Source organism: Rhinopithecus roxellana, chromosome 18 (genome assembly GCF_007565055.1).
Source record: "Rhinopithecus roxellana isolate Shanxi Qingling chromosome 18, ASM756505v1, whole genome shotgun sequence".
In the NCBI taxonomy this organism is placed as follows: domain Eukaryota; kingdom Metazoa; phylum Chordata; class Mammalia; order Primates; family Cercopithecidae; genus Rhinopithecus; species Rhinopithecus roxellana.
In genome coordinates, this window is record NC_044566.1 from 95,646,100 (window position 1) to 95,664,997 (window position 18,898).

The window sequence follows — 18,898 nt, forward strand, 5'->3', positions numbered from 1 at the left end:
CACACATCTAATAAAGAACTTGTATCCAGAATGTATAAAGAATTTCTACAAGTTATAAAAAAAGATAATCCGATTTTTAAAATGGACAAAAGACCCAAATGGGCATTTCTCCAAAGAAAATACCCAAATGGCCATAAAGCATATGAAAAGGTACTCCACCTCATTATACACCAAGAAAACAAAGACAAAAATCACAATGAGATTCCTAGAATCCTATCAGATTGGCTAAAATTAAAAAGACTGACATGATCAAATGTTGGTTGGGATGTGGAATAATTGTTACTCTTGCTGGTTACAACTACTTTGAAAAATCACTTGGCAGTATACATTAGTACTGAATACATGTACTTATGATCCAATAATGGTACACCAAGAGGAAGTATACACATATTCACCAAAAGGTATGTACTAGAATGTTTTTAGTAGCATCATTCATAACCCCCACCTAGAAACTATCCAGGTGCCCCATCGACAGAACAATTAATGAAATCCTGGTAAATATTCATGCAAGGGGCATCCTGCACCTCAATTAAAGAGAATTAGCTACTGGTCCATGCAAAAACATGGATGAATCCCGTACAGGATGTTGAATGATGGAAGCCAGAAGTTCATTACCAGGCATGACTCATTTATGGTGGTCTCTGAGTATGGAAGCGGCTGAAATGGAACATGAGGCAGCCTGCTTTGTTGCCTGAAATGTCTGTCCATTTTCATTTGGGATCTGGTTACATGGTGTACACATCCTAGGTGTATACCTATAATTTGTGCACTTTACTGCATAAAATTTATACCTCAATAAAAAAAATCAGTAAGGTAATAAACAATTTCTTCATTAAATCAGGAAAAGTAAAATAACCTTCAAGACAAATTGCATGCACATGCATGTTGGCTATGTGTTTACATCATGGAGGGCACATGATTAAGCTGATCACAGTCAGTTTCTTAGCAGAATATCACTAACCAATTTTAAACTTCTGTACAATGCAATATTGTTTAATTTATATCCAAAACTGGCTAAAGACTGAAAGCATAATGAATATTAACACTGAAATACAACAATGTTATTGAAAATAAAAACAATAATTCTAAACATTTCCTTCACTATTAGATCTATATATTGCATCCAACTGACCACAATGCTCTTCAGGCATATCAAATGTCACAGTACCTCAAAAATCCATGCTAAGAAAAAGGAATATAATAAAACTACCTTTAATCTGTTTTTTTATTAGAAATGGAGATTTTTCATTGTAAAGTGCCAGTAATGTGTTATTTGTGAGGAAGTGTTTGCAACTAGAAGCCCCAAACCTTATCAGTTAGAAACCAAATGCAAAAAACCTATCTGAATAAATCAATTGATTCTTTTTTAAGCATAATATCCAAGTCATCCAAAATAAGGTGGAGGAAAGTGGTTGTTGATCTGCATTTGATACTTGAATGTGTTGCTAGAATGTACATTTTAATCAAAAATGTATCATTTAAAAATCTGTCAACAAAGCATGCTTTTTACATAATTTAAACAGTAAGGAAAACTCAAGCTCAGGCACATATATGGAGAACACACAGCTTTCATCTATCAAAGGGAAAAAGGCATTCCGACGTACAACATCCATTTTATCTTTAGTGAGAACTGAAATCTGAAACCTGTGCATTAAAAAACAGACCTGACTATTGTATTGAAAAGATTAAACTGAGTCAATTATTCAGGAATAGGCAAGTTATTTGAACTGCTACCTAAATTTACATCTGGATTAAATTATAGTATATATCTTTTCAGCACCCCTTCATTTTCAGAATCTTTGGCAAAATGTTTTGAATAAAATTCAGTACACAAAGTTCAATTACTACTTTTTTAAAGCTACCTCTGAATGAAGAAGATTTAAATAAAGATGCTTCAAAGCTGTGAAGAGCTAAGATTTTTAGGAACTTTTAAATTATGAACAGAAGAATATTTATCCTGCAAGATTTTTCTACTGTTGTAATAAGATCTTAGAATATTTCTCATTTCTAAATCACTCAGTACACATAACACTAAATAAAACTTTAAAAAAAAAACAACCCAAACACTGAATCTCTATAATAGTTTTCTAGAAAACTCAGGTTATGAGGCCAACAGAATTAGCATTTCTTCTCCCCAGCAATAAACAACCCAGAAGAGGAAGAGGAGTACATTCATTATTCATGGCATGTTGTAACTGGATGGTTCAACTAGCATGAGATTTATTGGTGATGCCTATTAAAAAGGTCTTTTCACTTGAACCAGGAGAAGTAACAGATGACATGGAAAAAAACAAATAAAACAAATGCACAGCGAAGAAGGGAGCTGAAAACTATCATTGTTGGCAGAGGTTATGGCCCTCAACAGCAGCCAATGAAGAATGAAGAGTTACATTTTGATGGGTTCAAGCCAACACTGAAATGAAAGAAGTCAGAAACAGATAGTTATAAGAATTCACTGTGGGGCAAGGGAGAATGGATGGTAAGCAACAGAGTGTCCAATAGTCTCTAAGCATGATCAAGTGTAATGAGAGGCTGCAACAACAGATCTAGTCCAGTAGTGATTACAGGGATAGAGCAGGAATTACCGGATGTGAGGAAATCTGTCCCATCATTTTCACTCCCACTACAAAAATCCTTTCATTTTCAAAATAACTCATACCTGAGACACTACAACAGTCTCCTAACTGGTCTCACCTCCAATTTCTCATCCTTCTACTCTATCCTATGCTACTTCCATAATAATTATCTTAAAACATTGCTTTTTCAATCATTCCCCCAACAAACTATCCTATAAAAATATGTAGTGGATCTACTATGACTAGCCAAAGGCCTTTCTGTAAGCAGACAAGGAGGGTTTCCAGGGTTTATAGGAATTTCATCAACTTGGGCAATCAGCCTGTTTTACAGCCTCCTGCCCTGCAGCCTGTGTGGAATGCAGTCACCTTGTTGGCTTAAACTAGCTGCTGACAGACCCCTGCAACTTACCATGCTAAAATCTCCACTATGGGAGAGGCAACAGCTTCATTACCATAACATGCGACCTGTGTGCTGGCATGATGGCTCACTGCATCTGTGCACCTGGGATCCCTCCTCCATATTCAAGGCTGCACCCTTCTCCCCTCTCCATTGCCCCAAAGCCCTCCTGTTGCTTTTCCTTAGGGAGGCACTGCCTTGAAGAATCCTTCCAGTGTCCTAGTTACTAGCACCAAGTAATAAAACTCCTATGGATCAAAACCTACATTCTCATGGGGGGTTCTTTGTTACTCATCAAGTGAGCAAACTTGGGTTTTTTTCTGGGTAAATTATTTCTAGATTAACAGTCCAGGCCAACCACAATTTGGTCACTGGCAAAAATTAAGATGAAGTGCACCACAAGAGAGCGAGCTGGATCTAGAGTTAGAGGACCTAGAAATAAGTCCCAGCTCTGCCTCCTTGGATATGTTATCCTGAGCTTTTTGAGCCTCAGGTTCCTTGTTTGTGAAACAGAAATATTAATTGATACTTAGGTGTAATGTTAAGGAAGATGATGATGACTTTATTAACAGTGTGGTGTGAAGACACCACACTAAGCCATTTACATGAATTAGTAAGTACTGTGGATACTGTAAAATACTACAGAAATGAGAATTGTCCTTTTCTAAGTTCTCTCAAATCGTCTGTAAGGCAGTTCTAGAATCATAATGGTGATATAGCTGTAAAAATGTACCAAAACTGTTATTTAGTGTTTTATCTCCTATCTCTGGCTTCCATTCCTCTGGCCAAGGATGGCCAAAACTAACCATCTATTCTGAAAACCATTAATTCTTGTGGAAAAGATTTGAGAAAAATAGGATAGATACCTTTCCCTCTAAGATCTAATACTATCTTTTCCAAACAGAAGTAGCTTTCCTTATTCTGTTCATCTTCCTGCAGTAAATACTGCTAAGTCAAGTCACTAGATGTGAACGATGGCTCTGAAGACCTAAGACAAGGTGGGTTAAAAAAAAAAGAAAAAAAGAAAAAAAACCCCCAAGAACTGTGAGTAGTATAACGAGTCTTGAGCTGAAGTCTTGTTTCTGCCTGAAGCCAGCTGTGCTACCTTTGAAGTTACATCTGGGATCTGAGGAAGGCAAGGGCAATGAATGTTTTATATGCAGCTGTATCCCTAGTGCTGGAATCAGTTCTTGACACTTATAGACACACAAAGTAGAATGAGATAATGAAGTGATGGTCTTCAAATCTGACAGTTTTCTCAAGTAGTCCACATAGTGTGTGGAGTAACAAAAATGTCACAAAATCAGTGCAAACATGTCCATGGCCACCAGGCTAAAAATGCATTTTTGGATGTACACTATCTAAAATGCTTTATTATTTTTCTTTATCATGCCTTGTGTTAGGCAGTGAAATGCTTATATTGATTTGATGCATAAGGAGTCTCCAGAGATCCGGGATCTGGAGGGAAACTGTCAAAATATAGAATGCAGGGAATCTTTACTTACAAATTCAACAGATATTTACTAGGTATTTTCTATGTGTCAGGTGCTAGATATCAAAATTGAAGCAGAGCACCACCAAATAATAGACTCTTTCTTCATTAACAGAAATTAGATGGTTTACATCAATTACTTGTATAAACAATAAACCCTGTGGGTAGAGTGAAGGGGGAGGCGGCAGTTCAGACTATGAGTATAAACAGTTGCAAAGGGCACATACGTACATTTGGATTTTCTGCTGAAACTAAACTATAATACACTATATTCTTAATACAATTAAATGTGATCTTCAAAGTACAGTTATGCATGGGTGGGTGGGGTCAGATGACATCGGGCAGATCAATTGCAAGGGCAGTTGGTAGGTGCTCCATAAATTTGCCATATTTTAAGAGTTAAGATTTATTTAATCATCTTCAATAAATTTTTTTTAAGATCTTCACAAAGAAACCTAAAGGATCAACAGTACTCTTACCAAAATAATTTCTAAAATAACATGTTTATCTAAAAATGTGTTATTGTTCCAGATAACTACTGCTGCATGAAACTATCCCAAAACTTAGGGGCTTAAAATAGCCATTTTACTATATTGCATGATGCTGTGGGTCAGGAATTTGGGCAGAACTCAGCTGGGCAGTTCTTCTGTTCTACATCATATTGACTGGGGTCACTCAGAGGTCTTCAGTTACAGTGAGCAGGGCTGGGCTGGAGAGTCAAAGATGGCATCACCTGAGGCCTGGCACGTTGGTAGGAATGGCTGGAAGGGAGCTCCCTCCTCCTCTCTATCTAGCCTCCGGGCCTCTCTCTGAATTTTCCAGCAGCATAGCTGGACTTCCTATGTGGTAGCTCAGGGTTTCAAGAAAGTAAGGTGGAAGCTGTTAGTCTTCTCAGAGATTAGGCCCCAAACGGGCTTAGTATCACTTCCACCATACTCTATGGATCAGTGCAGTCTAAACAGGCCAGCACAGACTCAAAGGAAGAGGAAACAGATCCTACTTCTCAATGGAAGTTGTCTCAAAGAGTCTGCAGCTATCTTTAATCAAGAGCATTTAGTAAAAAAGATGTCATCTTTCAAAACTGAGCAACATTTCCAGTTCATGAGGATTTGTTTACCCAAATTAACAAAAGCTTTAAAAAAGGATGCTGGCCAGGTCAAAGAAAGATACTGTTTATTTAAACAAGGTATCTCAAAAATATATGCACAAATGGGATATGAATTGTCATGATTTAAAAAAAAAAGAGAATTTGAGGTAACAGTTTATAGTGACCATGAAATGTATTGCCCACACTGAGATACTTTCAAGATGGAAAGGGGCACTGTAAATAAATATAGAGAAGAACAAGCAGAGACCTGAACTGTCCCAGATAAAAGAGACATACAGTCACCTTTGGAGAAAAGGGAATAGACTGAAGCAATGTTACTTATTCAAAGGAAAACAGATACGGGATTGTTAAGAAGTCACTCACTGTGGCCTATAAAAAAAAAGCTTCAGAACTCATTACTTAGTAGGTATATGCTGATGCAAGCAATAAAATAAATTTCGTTCCCTCCATAAATGTACAAGTATTTCCTTCAATAAAACCAGATGATGTGCTCAGGGTGGCCTTAGGAATAAACATTTTCTGTCATCAAGAGTAGCCTTTTAAAATGTATATACCTCCGGGAGGCATCCTACCATAATTAAGGTACTGATTTGTTCAGCAGGGATAGTAAACACACAGCATCCTGGCTGCCTCTCTCAGGACACATGCAGCTGGTGGATCACCGCATTCCCATGACTGAGTCCACACCCAGCTGGGGGACTCTCCCTGCACAGAGCTCCACATAGCAGCTGCACCTATTGAGATAATGCTCTGTTTACATCCTTCTTTAATAAAAGTAATAGCACTCCAAAACTAGTTGACCATCTGAGAGCAAGAACAGACATAGGGTTTATGCAAACATTATAGTTCCTTAATGCTAGACCATTGTAAACAAGTTTTATATCATTGGTTTTACGCATAAACTGAATTAACCATTGAGAAATTATTTTCTCGTCACTTGCTCTTAAAAAATAAACTAAAAATAATTAAGTCTAGTTCATTTTCTAGTTAGTTTTCATGTATGTATGTGGCTACTTAACAATAGGATTTCAGTACTTCATTTTACCAATCAACATTACTGATTGCCAGAGTTTGTTGGGACTGTTGGTTCACGAACTAGAAAAAGAAACAGTAGAGTATAAGTGGATCATTGAGGGAAGGGGAAATTATATTTTAGATAGGGAGGATAAAAATGTACTAAATATACTGCTGTGGTCTGAATGCTTGTCTCCCTAAAAGTCATATGTTGAAATTTAATCCACAGTGTGACAGAATGAAGAGGTGGGGACTTCAGGAAATGATTCGGTCATGATGTCTCCACCCTCATGAATGGGACTAGTGCCCTTATAAAGGAGGTATGAGTGAGCCATTTTGCTCCTTATATCATATGAAGATGCAGCAAGAGGCAACATCTGTGATATGAATTTTGCTGGTGTCTTGACTTTGGATTTCCCGGCATCTAGAACTGTCAGCAATACATTTCTATGGTTTATAAATTACACAGTCTAAGGAATTTTGTTATAACAGCCTGAAGAGACTAAGACATATACAAAAAAGGCGATTATATATAAATATGTAATTGTCATTAGTCTTACAGGCAAAATTCTGAATTTCCGTAAGTTAAAATGAATAAAATTTCTTAGAAAAGGTGGCCTAATAAGAGCAATGTTTTTGGTGGAACAATATTTTGAAACTTAGAAATCAAATTGTCTTTAAAAATAGATTTCTGTATAACTCAGTACTGCAAAATATATATCCTTTTATAGGACATTTTGGCACACCAGAAGGACAGATAGTATCTTGTTCTTATTCTGTATAATGCCCAAGGCAATGCTATGCAAATGAGTTGGCTTAAATGATATTACTTGATGTTGACAGTGATGACTTCTACAAAGACAAAACTTTTCTCAATTTGATTTATTAAAAAGCTATGCCAACATGTTACTATATATAACTAGCCATAAAGACTGTTAAAATTATCTTCACCCCATGTGTAACATTTGGTATTCATAAAGAGGTCTACTATTATTATTAACTTTTTTAAAAAGAGAAGTGTTAACAAATACTAATATTATATGCTGATTGCTTATGTCACATTTTAATATTTAAAATATGCGTACTAAAAATCATCACAATTCCTCATGAGTCACAAAAATTTATTGCCACCATTTATAGCCAACATATTTAGGTCTCTAGAAGGCAAAAACACAAAGTACTCAAGATTTATGCTGTAAGTTCTGTAACATAGTGTTAGAGCACTTAAAACAGAGGAGAAAGCAATGGGGAAAACAGAAATGTTATACTATACTAGGTATATAATTCATCTCAATGTAGTAAGACAATTGAGCCTAATTCCTAAGAAATCACATAGTAGTATACAGATAAAAGGCTGGGTTTCATTCCTATTTCTGTGATTCTTGATGAAACTTTATTATTGATATTTTAGGTTCACATGTAAAGAAATACTTTATGTTTATTATCTCATGAGTTACTACATCATACTCATATTACAAATGAGGAAATTAAAATGCAAGGAATGTCAACTTGCTCCTAATTACATAACTAGTAAGTGCTGGAGCTCTGCTTTAATGAGATTAACATTTGCTGTCTTCATGGATGAGAAGATGAGTATATACAATAAAATACTCTATTCGAGAATTATAATACATACAGTTATTTATAATGTTCATTGGAAACCTAAAGATGAATTAATTTAGGACCAGGGACAGTGGCTCAGGCCTGAATCCTGGTGCTTTGGGCAGTTGAGGTAGTTGGATCACTTGAGGTCAAGAGTTTGAGACCAGCCTGTGCAAAATAACAAGATCCCATCTCTAGAAAAAATTTTTAAAGAATTACTTGGATGCGGTGGTGCCTGCCCTGTAGTCCTAGCTATTCAGGTGGCTGAGGCAGAAGGGTTGCTTGAGTCCAGGAATCAGAGGCTACAGTAAGTTATGATGGCGCCACTGCACTCCAGCCTGGGCAACAGAAGACCCTCTCTCTTAAAATAGGACTCTTAAGATTTCATATACAGAGAGAGCTGTAAAGATACTTAGTAAAGAAAATACTAATATGCATTGAATTATTAATATAATATAGGATTTCCACATTTGAATTATTAATTTTTAAGGGGCAGGAAAGCATGAGAACACTCCTAAATGTTTTAAATAAAGGTTTTTCAGTGTTTCTCTTGGGTAGCTTTACTAAGTGATTTTAAGGTATTTATAGTTTTACTGTCTTACAGGGAGAGGTGAATCAGTGTTATCCTGGATAGATGCAGCAGACCTCTATTTTGAGTTTTCTGAACCTCCTCAGCAACTGTTCTAGAAATGGGTAATCCTGCACTCATGTATTCAAGTCTGAATACTACCACAACCTCCCTTTCTCTAAGTTTTCACAAGGCAATAGTTATCTTGCATTACTAGAATGAACAAAATTACATGAGAAATACATCCTCACATTTCTAATATGCACAACAGAGATAAATGCTTTCTCAAAAGATATGCTATATATTTTTGTTCAGTGACTAAATGCTATCTTTCTCTGAATTACAGGTAGTATTTACTAACTCACATTGGGAAGTACTTCATTTTCGTAATCTTACATAGCATTGTTGGAAACCAGAAAAGCAGGAGAGAGATGAAATATTAAACAGATAGTTCCATTTAGTTTTCTTAGAGTAAAATGTCCTAGGATAGCAGTTTCCAAACTATGTGTGATAAAATCAATTTGGTGGGTCATGAAGTGCACTTAAAAACAATGAAATAAAAATAGAAAAAAATAAATAGAAAAGGTAATACAAGCAACAGAAAAAGTTTACTGTTTCATGAAATGTTGATTTCAGCTAGATGTGTGCACTAAGTCACAATATGAGATGTATTTCTTACTGAGGGCCCTGGTTAAGAAAATGTGAAATCCCCTGCTGAGTGGATCTACAGAAATAGTGAGATAGTTATTAATTTTTTCCAGTATTTGGGTTTTTGACAGATACTAACAATTTAAAAATAAAAAGTATAAGTCATCTTATTTCTCCCTAAATATAAATTTTGCTATGTTTTAAAATCTTAAACATATTAGAGAAATAAAAAACATAAACAAAAACAAATCCCCATCTATCCAATTATGCCAGTGAAGACATTTCAGCATTACAGTTAAGAATCTATCATTTAAAAGTGTACTTTACTAGCTCCAATCTATCTTAAATAGCTCATTCAGATACATTTCAGTAAGGTGTGATTAGAAGTACATTTCCAACTTTAAGTAACTAAGTGCATTAAACTTCCAAAAACTCCCAGTACTGACTGGTTATTAGACCTCCCAAACCATAACTTCAATATAATACACTGTTGACATATGATTCAGATACCCAATAACCTTATTCAGATTTACATGCTTAAAAAAAAAACATATTTCATAGCAATGACCCTCAATTTAACTGAAATGTATTAAAAATAAGGCTAATGTAGGCATTTGATTTTACTGGAGTTTTCTTACAATGAGGAAAAAAAGGTGAAAGAGTTGGTCTATTAGGTCCAATATTTCCAAAGAGGTTTCAATCGTTTAAAAGTACAAAGCTAAATCTACTTAGTATTTAATACATACCATGAGAAAATCTTAGATTATGTATTAGAATCTTCAAATATTGTTTTTAGCTATTTTGATTACTTTAAATTTTATTAATATATTTATGCTTTACTTAACATACTTGACTGAAATGCAGATGTCCACAATGACAGCATTAGCATTATTGATACTACTCTACTAAAAGGCTGAGTTTGATCTGGTAAAGCAGAAAGGCATGTTTAAGAAATTAAACTTTTCTCTGTCAGGCTGAGAATAAGTTTTAATGAAATGAACCACAACTGTCAAAGTCACAAATGAAATGGCAAAATATAATATATGGCATATTTCTGCACACCATTAAAATTTCAAGATAAATTTCCTAAACACAATGTCTATACATTTCCTTTAGCAACTATTCAGTCTCCATCAGTTTTACCTTGTTTGAAAGTCTACTCGTATTCAAACTCTTATTACTCCAAAAAAATTTCGAGTACTTAAAACTCTTTTTACACCATAGGCCTGAAAAATATAAGTATGTAAAAAAACAGTAGGTAAGAATAAATGGAGAGAAACAGAAAACAGGGAAAAATCAAAACATAAGAAAAGAAAACCCTAGAGTAAAGCATACATCCTTCCCTAGGCACTAAGGTTCTAAAGACAATGACTAAAAGAGAACTGAAAAGAAAAAATATCCCTGAAAAAAAGTTCCCTTAAGTATAGTGTACTTGGTTTTATGTAAAGATCCTTGCTTAAAAATATGTACACATACATGCATAATACACCTTATTGTGCCATATGTAATTTCCCAGAAGTTCACATACAGAAATTAAATCACTCAAGTGTATTGCTACTGAAACGTCAGCAAATGAAAAGATTCCAACTTTGTTGGCTCTTCCTGTTGGTTGTGAAATCCAGTCATTTTTCTTAGCTCCTCTACCTCTTCCTTAATGTTTAATAATTATTTAAATTATTTTTGCCCTCTCTCCATTAAAAAATAAATATTAGTATAATTATTCCTCTCATAGTAGATTTTATTGATATAATTATCAAATCTTAACTAGACAAAATTGTGGGTCACAGGCTGCTGGTTCTTTAAGGTTCGTATTAAACTTGACCCCTTCCCTCATCACCCCGGCCAGACAAAAGTGCTCTCACAGAATGTTAGAGCGGAAGAGACATCATCTCCTCCAATTCCAAATTGAGCTTTAAAAATTACAATCCTGGGATGGCAAAAAGAAAACTATATACTGTAACCTGTAATTTTACAATGCAGCCAAAACAGAAGTTTCCTTTTCAGGAAAAACTCCTGGGCCATAAAAAGTGATTCACTGTACGAAGTTCAGTTATGCAAGATGGGTGAGTCCCAGAGATCTGTACAGTAATAGTACCTCTAGTTAACAATACCGTATTGTATAAACATTTGCTAAGAAGATAGAACTTAGGTCAAGTGTTCTTATTACAAAAAAAAAAAAAAAATGAATGAATGAATGAGTGAATGGGTAAATAACGCAGGGGGAAACTTTTGGAGGTGATGGATAGTTTCACAGCATTGATTGTGGTGATATCACAGGTGTATGTTTATCTCTAAACTCACTGAGTTATATACATTAAATATATCTGGCTTTTTGAATGCCAATCGTACCTCAATAAAGTGGTTTTTAAAAAAGCAAAAAAGATCATGAAAAATATTGAGCTCTTCAAGTCATTTTCAAGACAAATTTCAATTTTTGACCATTTAAATCCCTCTCACGAAAGATGAAGTGAGCACTCATAACTATTGCCCTCCTCTCATCCTGACTTACCAGCTATATTGTCTGTTTCATATTGCCAGTGTTTTTCACTCTGATATTCTGTTTGGCAGCCATAATTCTCACAATTCTTTTATCTTAGTTTTGTATTTAAGCGGATACAGGTTTCACCATCACTCCTTATCTTCATACCCAAATTCTTTGTTTGGATTTATGTCTGACTTTCAGGATTAGGCATCAATTCTTCATAATATACATTTATTAATTACTAAAAATTTTCCTTCCTAATTCACCAGTACCAAAACAAAACAAAAAAGTGACCCATAGCTATTAGGCTCTGTACCTGGGAGGTCCAGCTTTGAATTAAGTTTTGGTATTGGGGAAGCGGGTATTTGTGGAGGAAAAAATGGTAGCAGAGCCCCAGAAGTTTCACTTAGTTGGGACAAACATCTTTGGATATATACTCTTGTTTCAGCTCTCCAGCACCAAACTGTCATGGGCCAAAGATCTATGTGTAACAATTGGCAATATGCTTCTATTTTAGATTAAGCTTTAATAGCTACTTATGGTAAGGGGGAAAGTGTAAACAATCAGCCAGCTCACTTGAAAGTGACCACTTAAGTGATACAGAAAAATAATAATGATCTTAAAAAAAACAACAACTTATTCACCTTGGGTAGTGCACATCAACTATCTTTTTCCCAATCTGAAAACACCCCACGCCTTCTCTCCTACTGCAATGTAGGAAGTCTCCACTGTGTGTCTTACAACTCTCGAGTTCTATCCTTGGCTATATTCATTCATTTCTCATTTCTATTCTTAGCCAATTCCATTCATTTCTGTCTCTATACTCTACCCAGTAGGTTTTATCTGCTCTCCCAATCTGAACTATGCAGATGATCCTGAGTCTTCATATTCATACATAACCTGACCTTTCAGGCTTTATTCAGATGTTCTAATGACTTATTAGGCTGGCTATCTGGATAATTACCATCGCCAAAACTGAAAATAATCTCCCCCAGCTATTCCTCCATAATCCTATTCATTCATTTCAAAATGTCAAGGTTACGTCTGACCTTTTCCACTTCCTCTGAGTGTGATTAATTCACTTTTTGCAACATTCCTCGCATCCTTTCTCTCCTGTTACTACAGACACCATGCTAATTCAGGATCTTCACACTTCATATAGAAACTGGATTATCATAACATTAATGACTATTCTTCCTGTTATGAAACAGAGTAGTCTATTACCACTAAGTCATCTACCATATCACTACATATTACTATACCTATGACAATTGTAATGATGGTCCTCGACTACACGATCAACTCCAAAGTCTTTAACCTTCAGTAATTTAGCTTTAAAATTTTTCACCCTACCTCCCCTCACACTTCTATATAAATTCCCCGTTTGGCCAATCTGCTCTATTTAACATCCAAAAAACATATTCTATGCATTTCCTGTGCCATTTCCTCCATCTGGAATACATCATGTTTCTGATTCTTTGAGGTTCATATTAAACACTGCCCCAACTAGAAGTGTTCTCACAGAAAGTTCCAGCTGAAGGAAGATCATCTCCATCTGCAATAAGAACTTTAAAAGATCTCCTCCGTCTATGAAATCAAAATGTTTAGGGAAACTGAGGCCAAAGGACAACACAAATACTTTTCTTTCTGAACATTCATTTTTCCAACATTTTTTCTTGTTTCCTATGTGCTAGTAGGAGCTGTGCTAGTTACATGGGCTTAGAGTTTTGTGAGAAAGGCTGACTACCCATAAATTATCACACAAATAATTAAATTTGCATGAGTGCTTCAAAGAAAAGGGGAAGGGCAGGGTATGTGTAATTGAGGGAAAAGGTGAGGCATAAAGTGTAGTCTAGTAAGGGAAGACAGGAAAGGGGTTACGTTGGTTTAAGAGGACATCTTCCCTCAGTGGGGAAAAATCTTTTAACTCATCTATGCCTAGTGTTCCATTATTGGAATGCTAAGCTTGTGGGAGTTATTTATATCCTATTGCTCAAGGTCATTGCCAAGGTTTGATTTTTCACGAAAAAAATTTGCAACCTCTGGTATAAATGGGTTAAGCAGGGGTGAGGGTGAAAGACGGAGTAGGAATTAACTCTGCAAAAAGATAGGTTTCTACAGGCCAAAGGAGAGCCCGGAGAAAGGCACTTTCAAGGACTTAAGGTCTGGGTGCTAGAGTAAAAGGACGGTTTCAAGAGATGCACAGGCAGGGAGGGATAAGAGCAAGCTGGGCTGTGAAAAGTCATGTTGAAGATTTCTGGACTTTTTCCTAACAGCAAACAGGCCTTGTATATCACGTTCCAAGAAGTTCACGTCAGGACCATGGCTGATCCTGGCATGGGTAACAATCAGAAAAGCAATTACAAATTCAGAAAAAATTCTAGTTTTATTTCAACTGAAAAACATTTCCTATATCCCTATTACTTTTCTTTGTGTGTGTAACGTCACCCAAAATCAAGTTAAGAAAAGAAAGCATATGAATTTACAAATATAGCCATTTTCAGTTGGTCTACTTGGCTTTGATAAAAGGTTGTGTATGTATATGGAGGTATGTACACTTATAGACACTTAAGGGAGTACGGGTCAGTTTTACATTTCTTAAAAGTGAAACATTTCAAGTAACAGCCATCCTTGAAAATGACTGCTATTATTTGAAATGAAAATGAAAAATGAAAAGCTCCATTCGTTGTTTGGCTATGCATTAGTGCTATGCATTATTGCTACACTGTACTTGAAGTTAAATGTTCATTCTCATGCCCTTTTCCATCAGATCCTTCATAAAAGAAAATATTTAAAGAGAATACCAACACAGTTCTTCCAAGGATTATTTTAACCTCATTGCTTTTTAGTCTCATCTTGCCTATACTAAATAATGAATTCCAAAATGCAATTACAAATTTATTTCTTCTAAAATTACATTTATACCAAGGGTAAAATTTAAGGAAGATAAATGACAAAGTTATTAAAGTAAGAATGACAGCTAGAATTTTTTGAGCAACTTCTGTGTACTAGGTATTGTTTTGGGTATCTTAAAATACATTATCTCATTTAATTCTTACAAGGATTCTGGAAGGTGCATATTAATCTCTATTTCACAGATAAGGAAACTGAAGCTTAGAGAAATAAAGAAGCATTTCCCCAAATCATATACACCTTAGACCTCTGTTGTCCAATATGGCAGCCTGTGGCCACATGTGGCTACTGAGCACTTGAAATGTGACTTGTTTGAATTGAGATGTGCTACGTCAAACACATACCAAACTTCAAAGACACAGTATAAAAAAGTAATCAATTAAGTAATCAAAAATAATAAAAATTATCAAAAATCAAAAGTAATCAAAAATTATCAATAATTTTTGAATACTGACATGTCAAAATGATTCTATTTTAAATATGGTGGGTTAAATAAAATACATTATTAAAATTAATTCCACATATTTATGTTATTTAAAAAAAATCAGCTACTAGGAATGTTAAAATTACATATGTGGCTCACGTTATATCTCTATTGAAAAGTGCTGACCTAGACCTAAAGCTGAATACTGAATTTGACAGTACATATCAAATACTGAGAGGCCACCTGCATTCACACGTCCTCTCCATCAATGATGGGAAGCCAGATAGCTGGGATTACGATGAGGTGTAAAATACCTTACTACTACCATATTACAAAGACACACAAGTGAGGGTCCAAGAGGTTCTTACGTACACAATGGTTGAATTCTGGTGAAAAGAATTTATGAACTCTACTTCAGCTGATCAATGATCCTTTTATATCAAGAACTGAGACTAGTGAGTAAAATGATATCTGGGCATGCAGAATTTTACTCTATTCTTTTCCTCTGGGTCATAATGAAAATAAATAAATTGCTCCAATATACTGAGTTTAGACTAACCTATTATTATAACTGAGAAAAGTAATCTGCACTAAATTACAAGAAACTACAAAATTATGTGGACCATATTATCCAATATTTTGCCATATTTGTTCCCTAGGCTTCAAGAAGTTAGCCATGGGTATATGGCTTTATCATTGTATATCTGCATCTTCATATCTTTATGCCTGTATATCTTAATGTGAAGGGTGAGGAAGTTGGGGCATTTACTTAGATTATTTTTTGATGTATGCGTTTGGCCTAACATTGACATGTGGCGATGTATCAGACTACCTTGCAGTTGGTTAGGTTTGGTTTGTTTCTTTCTAATTGTGTGGTATTGGGAGAGGGGGTAATAAGGATTTAAGTCACTTAAATGTAGCGCCTTAAATGCCATCCTCATACTCAGTTTAACTTTAGGAAAATGATACTGGAGAAGTAAAAAGCTATCAAATTCACAAATCTTAGCAGCAGAGACCACGAAAGTATCTGCTTTATTCTAGTTTGGAATTTAACACAAGGATGAATAACATGCACAATTTAATTCAGCTATTAAAGTGCATACTCAAGTAGTTAAGGGGGGGTGGAGCAATGGAGAGAGCGCCTTCTCCTTGATCTCATAGGTTGCATTAAAAACCCACTACTCGTAATGAGTTTTTGAGCATCCCCTGGGTCCACATAACTTGGTCCTTGCTCTTTCAGAATGCGTGGACTCAAACTGACCTACAATGTGATTGTGTCTACAGTGCACTTACAACCATCTTTCAATAAAGGTCTTCAGATTGAGGCTCTAGGTAGAATAAGGCAAGAAAAAAAGGACACCAAAATTATCAGCAGGCATTAACTAACAAGAACTGGATAAAACGGTAATGTGTAATTAAATGATAATTAGAAAAATCTGCCAAAACTTTGAACTAAGATATTATCACATTTCTAATGCTTGAAATTACACGGAAAAATATACTCAGTGAATTTAAGAGAAAACAAACATTTTAAATCATTTAAGTAATCAGCCATATTTCCAAAATGTATACTTTAGAAAACAATTTATATATATAAAAAGGCTTATTAACGTTAACTTTAAATTAGCTAATACTTGAGTCACACTTTTGAAGAAGCTTCTGTTTTGTTTCCAGGAACTTTTTTTTTTTTTTTGAAGCGGTTAAGGCGGCTATATTAAAAACAAAAACAAAAAACAGCTAAGCTGCATTCTTTTCCTGTGAATGGCTTATTTGCACTCCTCTATGTTAATATTCTCGAAACCCCATTTAGCTTACGATGTATTCAAATAATTTGATAATCTGTCTTTAAAGTTTTGCTCTAAATTAGAGACTTCATTTTTGTAAAACACCTTGGAACCATAAACCTTTAACGAGATGAGAAAGGTCTCTTTCCTCTGGACTTGACTTTACTGTATAGGTGTGTGAGCGATTTTTGCTGTCAAACATTGCCAAGGCAGATTGTTGCTGTTCAGTCTGCAAATGTCTCGACTATACCTGCACAGTTCCCCTCTTCCCAACAAAAACCTATCCACTCCCTTCCCCTCTGCAAGTTTTAAACTTTGTTTCCTTGGGGGCTCTGTACAAGCAATGCTAACAACGTCCAAGAGACAAAGAGCTGTTCTGTGGGCTAACAGGATGCCAAATTTTAGTTGTGAAACAAAGCACTCGAATTTGAGACTGAGGAGGAGCAGAATGACAATAGTAAAGCCTCCAGCTCGGAGCCACCCCCCAGACAGCCCCCTCCCCAGAGCCCCGTGCGGGGAGTTCTGGCCTCGGGACGGTGACTCTGGGGTGCAGCCGCCAAGCCCCCTGCGCCCTCGCTCACCGCTTCACGCGGATGATCTGGTCCCGCATGGGCTTGATGTCCTGGAAGCTCTGCTGGTTCACGAGGCTGTAGACGAGGATGAAGCCCTGGCCGTTCTTGATGTACAGGTCCCGCATGGACGCGAACTGCTCGGTGCCCGCCGTGTCCAGGATTTCCAGCACCGACGGCGACGAATCCACCTCGATCTCCTTGCGGTAGAAGTCCTCGATGGTGGGGTCGTATTTCTCGATGAAGGTACCGGTCACGAACTGCACGGTCAGGGCGGATTTGCCTACCCCGCCCGAGCCCAGCACCACCACTTTGTACTCGCGCATCGTCCCTCCGCGGCCGCCGCCGCCGCCGCCGCCCGCGACATAGACCTACGCCGGCCGCGCTGCGCCCCCAGCCCCGGCCCCGGCGGCCCGCCCAGCCGCCTCCCGCGGCCGCCCCCACCTCACTGCCGCGGCGGCCCCCTGGGCGCCGGCGGCGGCGGCGGCAGCTGAGGGAGCAGCGGCCCTAGGCATGGGCCGAGCCGGGCGGCGATGCGGCCCCGTGGGCACCGGGTGGGACTGAGGGCGAGCAGGGAGACAGAGCGTGAGCCGCCGGAGCCGCCCGAGCCGCCGGAGCCGCCCGAGCCGCGGGCCCGCAGTGCCGCCCGCCCCGCCCCTCGCGCCTCCACGCCCAGATCCCCGCCCGCCGCCGCCGCCGCCGCCGCCGCCGCCACCCCCCCCTAGCGCTGGAGCGCGCGCCCGAGCCCCAGCCGCAGCGCGGCCAGGGGCGGGGTCCGGCGGCCAGGCGGAGCCCGCGGCGCAGCCTCGCCCCCGTCCCCGTCGCCTAGGCGACCGGCCGCGGGCGCTCCCGAGAGGCTCTGCGCGGCTCCGAAGCTTCTGCCGGCGCGGAGATAAACAAGCACCGCGACTGCCCAGCAGCGCCGGACTCTGCGCGCCCAGTCAAACCCCAGGCCTTACGTACCGAGCATGCGCAGTTCCCGCCCGAGCTGGGAGCAGAGTCAACCCGACTCCCACATTCAGAATTCGGCGGAGATGCGATGGTAGAGGGGCCGGAGCTACCTCCAAGCTTTACCCTGAGGCGAGGACTGAAGGGGAGACATGCCCAAGGCCCAAGAGGGGCTGCGAGGGCCTTTGCCCGATGCCACCCAGTCAGCACTTCTAGAGCTTTGGTTTTATCTTGTATTAGCATGTGTAGCTTTAAGGGGACGGGCACCTACAGGCTTCAGCCTGAAGTTGTGTAAACGCAACAAAACGAAGCTTTCGAGTGTTAGGACATTGATAGGAGGGTGACAGCCCCCTCCGGCAGCGCGCCAGAGGGG

At 38.0% G+C, this 18,898-nt stretch overlaps 1 protein-coding gene across 1 annotated transcript in view; it reads right to left on the bottom strand.

Moving 5' to 3' along the window:
* RAP2A (RAP2A, member of RAS oncogene family) overlaps positions 1–18,252 on the bottom strand; it is a 34,206-nt gene extending 15,954 nt beyond the window's left edge. The window contains exon 1 of the mRNA XM_010387099.2: positions 17,590–18,252. Within this exon, the coding sequence (XP_010385401.1) occupies positions 17,590–17,903 (314 nt within the window). The 5' untranslated portion in view covers positions 17,904–18,252. The remainder of the gene's footprint in view (positions 1–17,589) is intronic.
* Between the last annotated feature and the right edge of the window lie 646 nt (positions 18,253–18,898).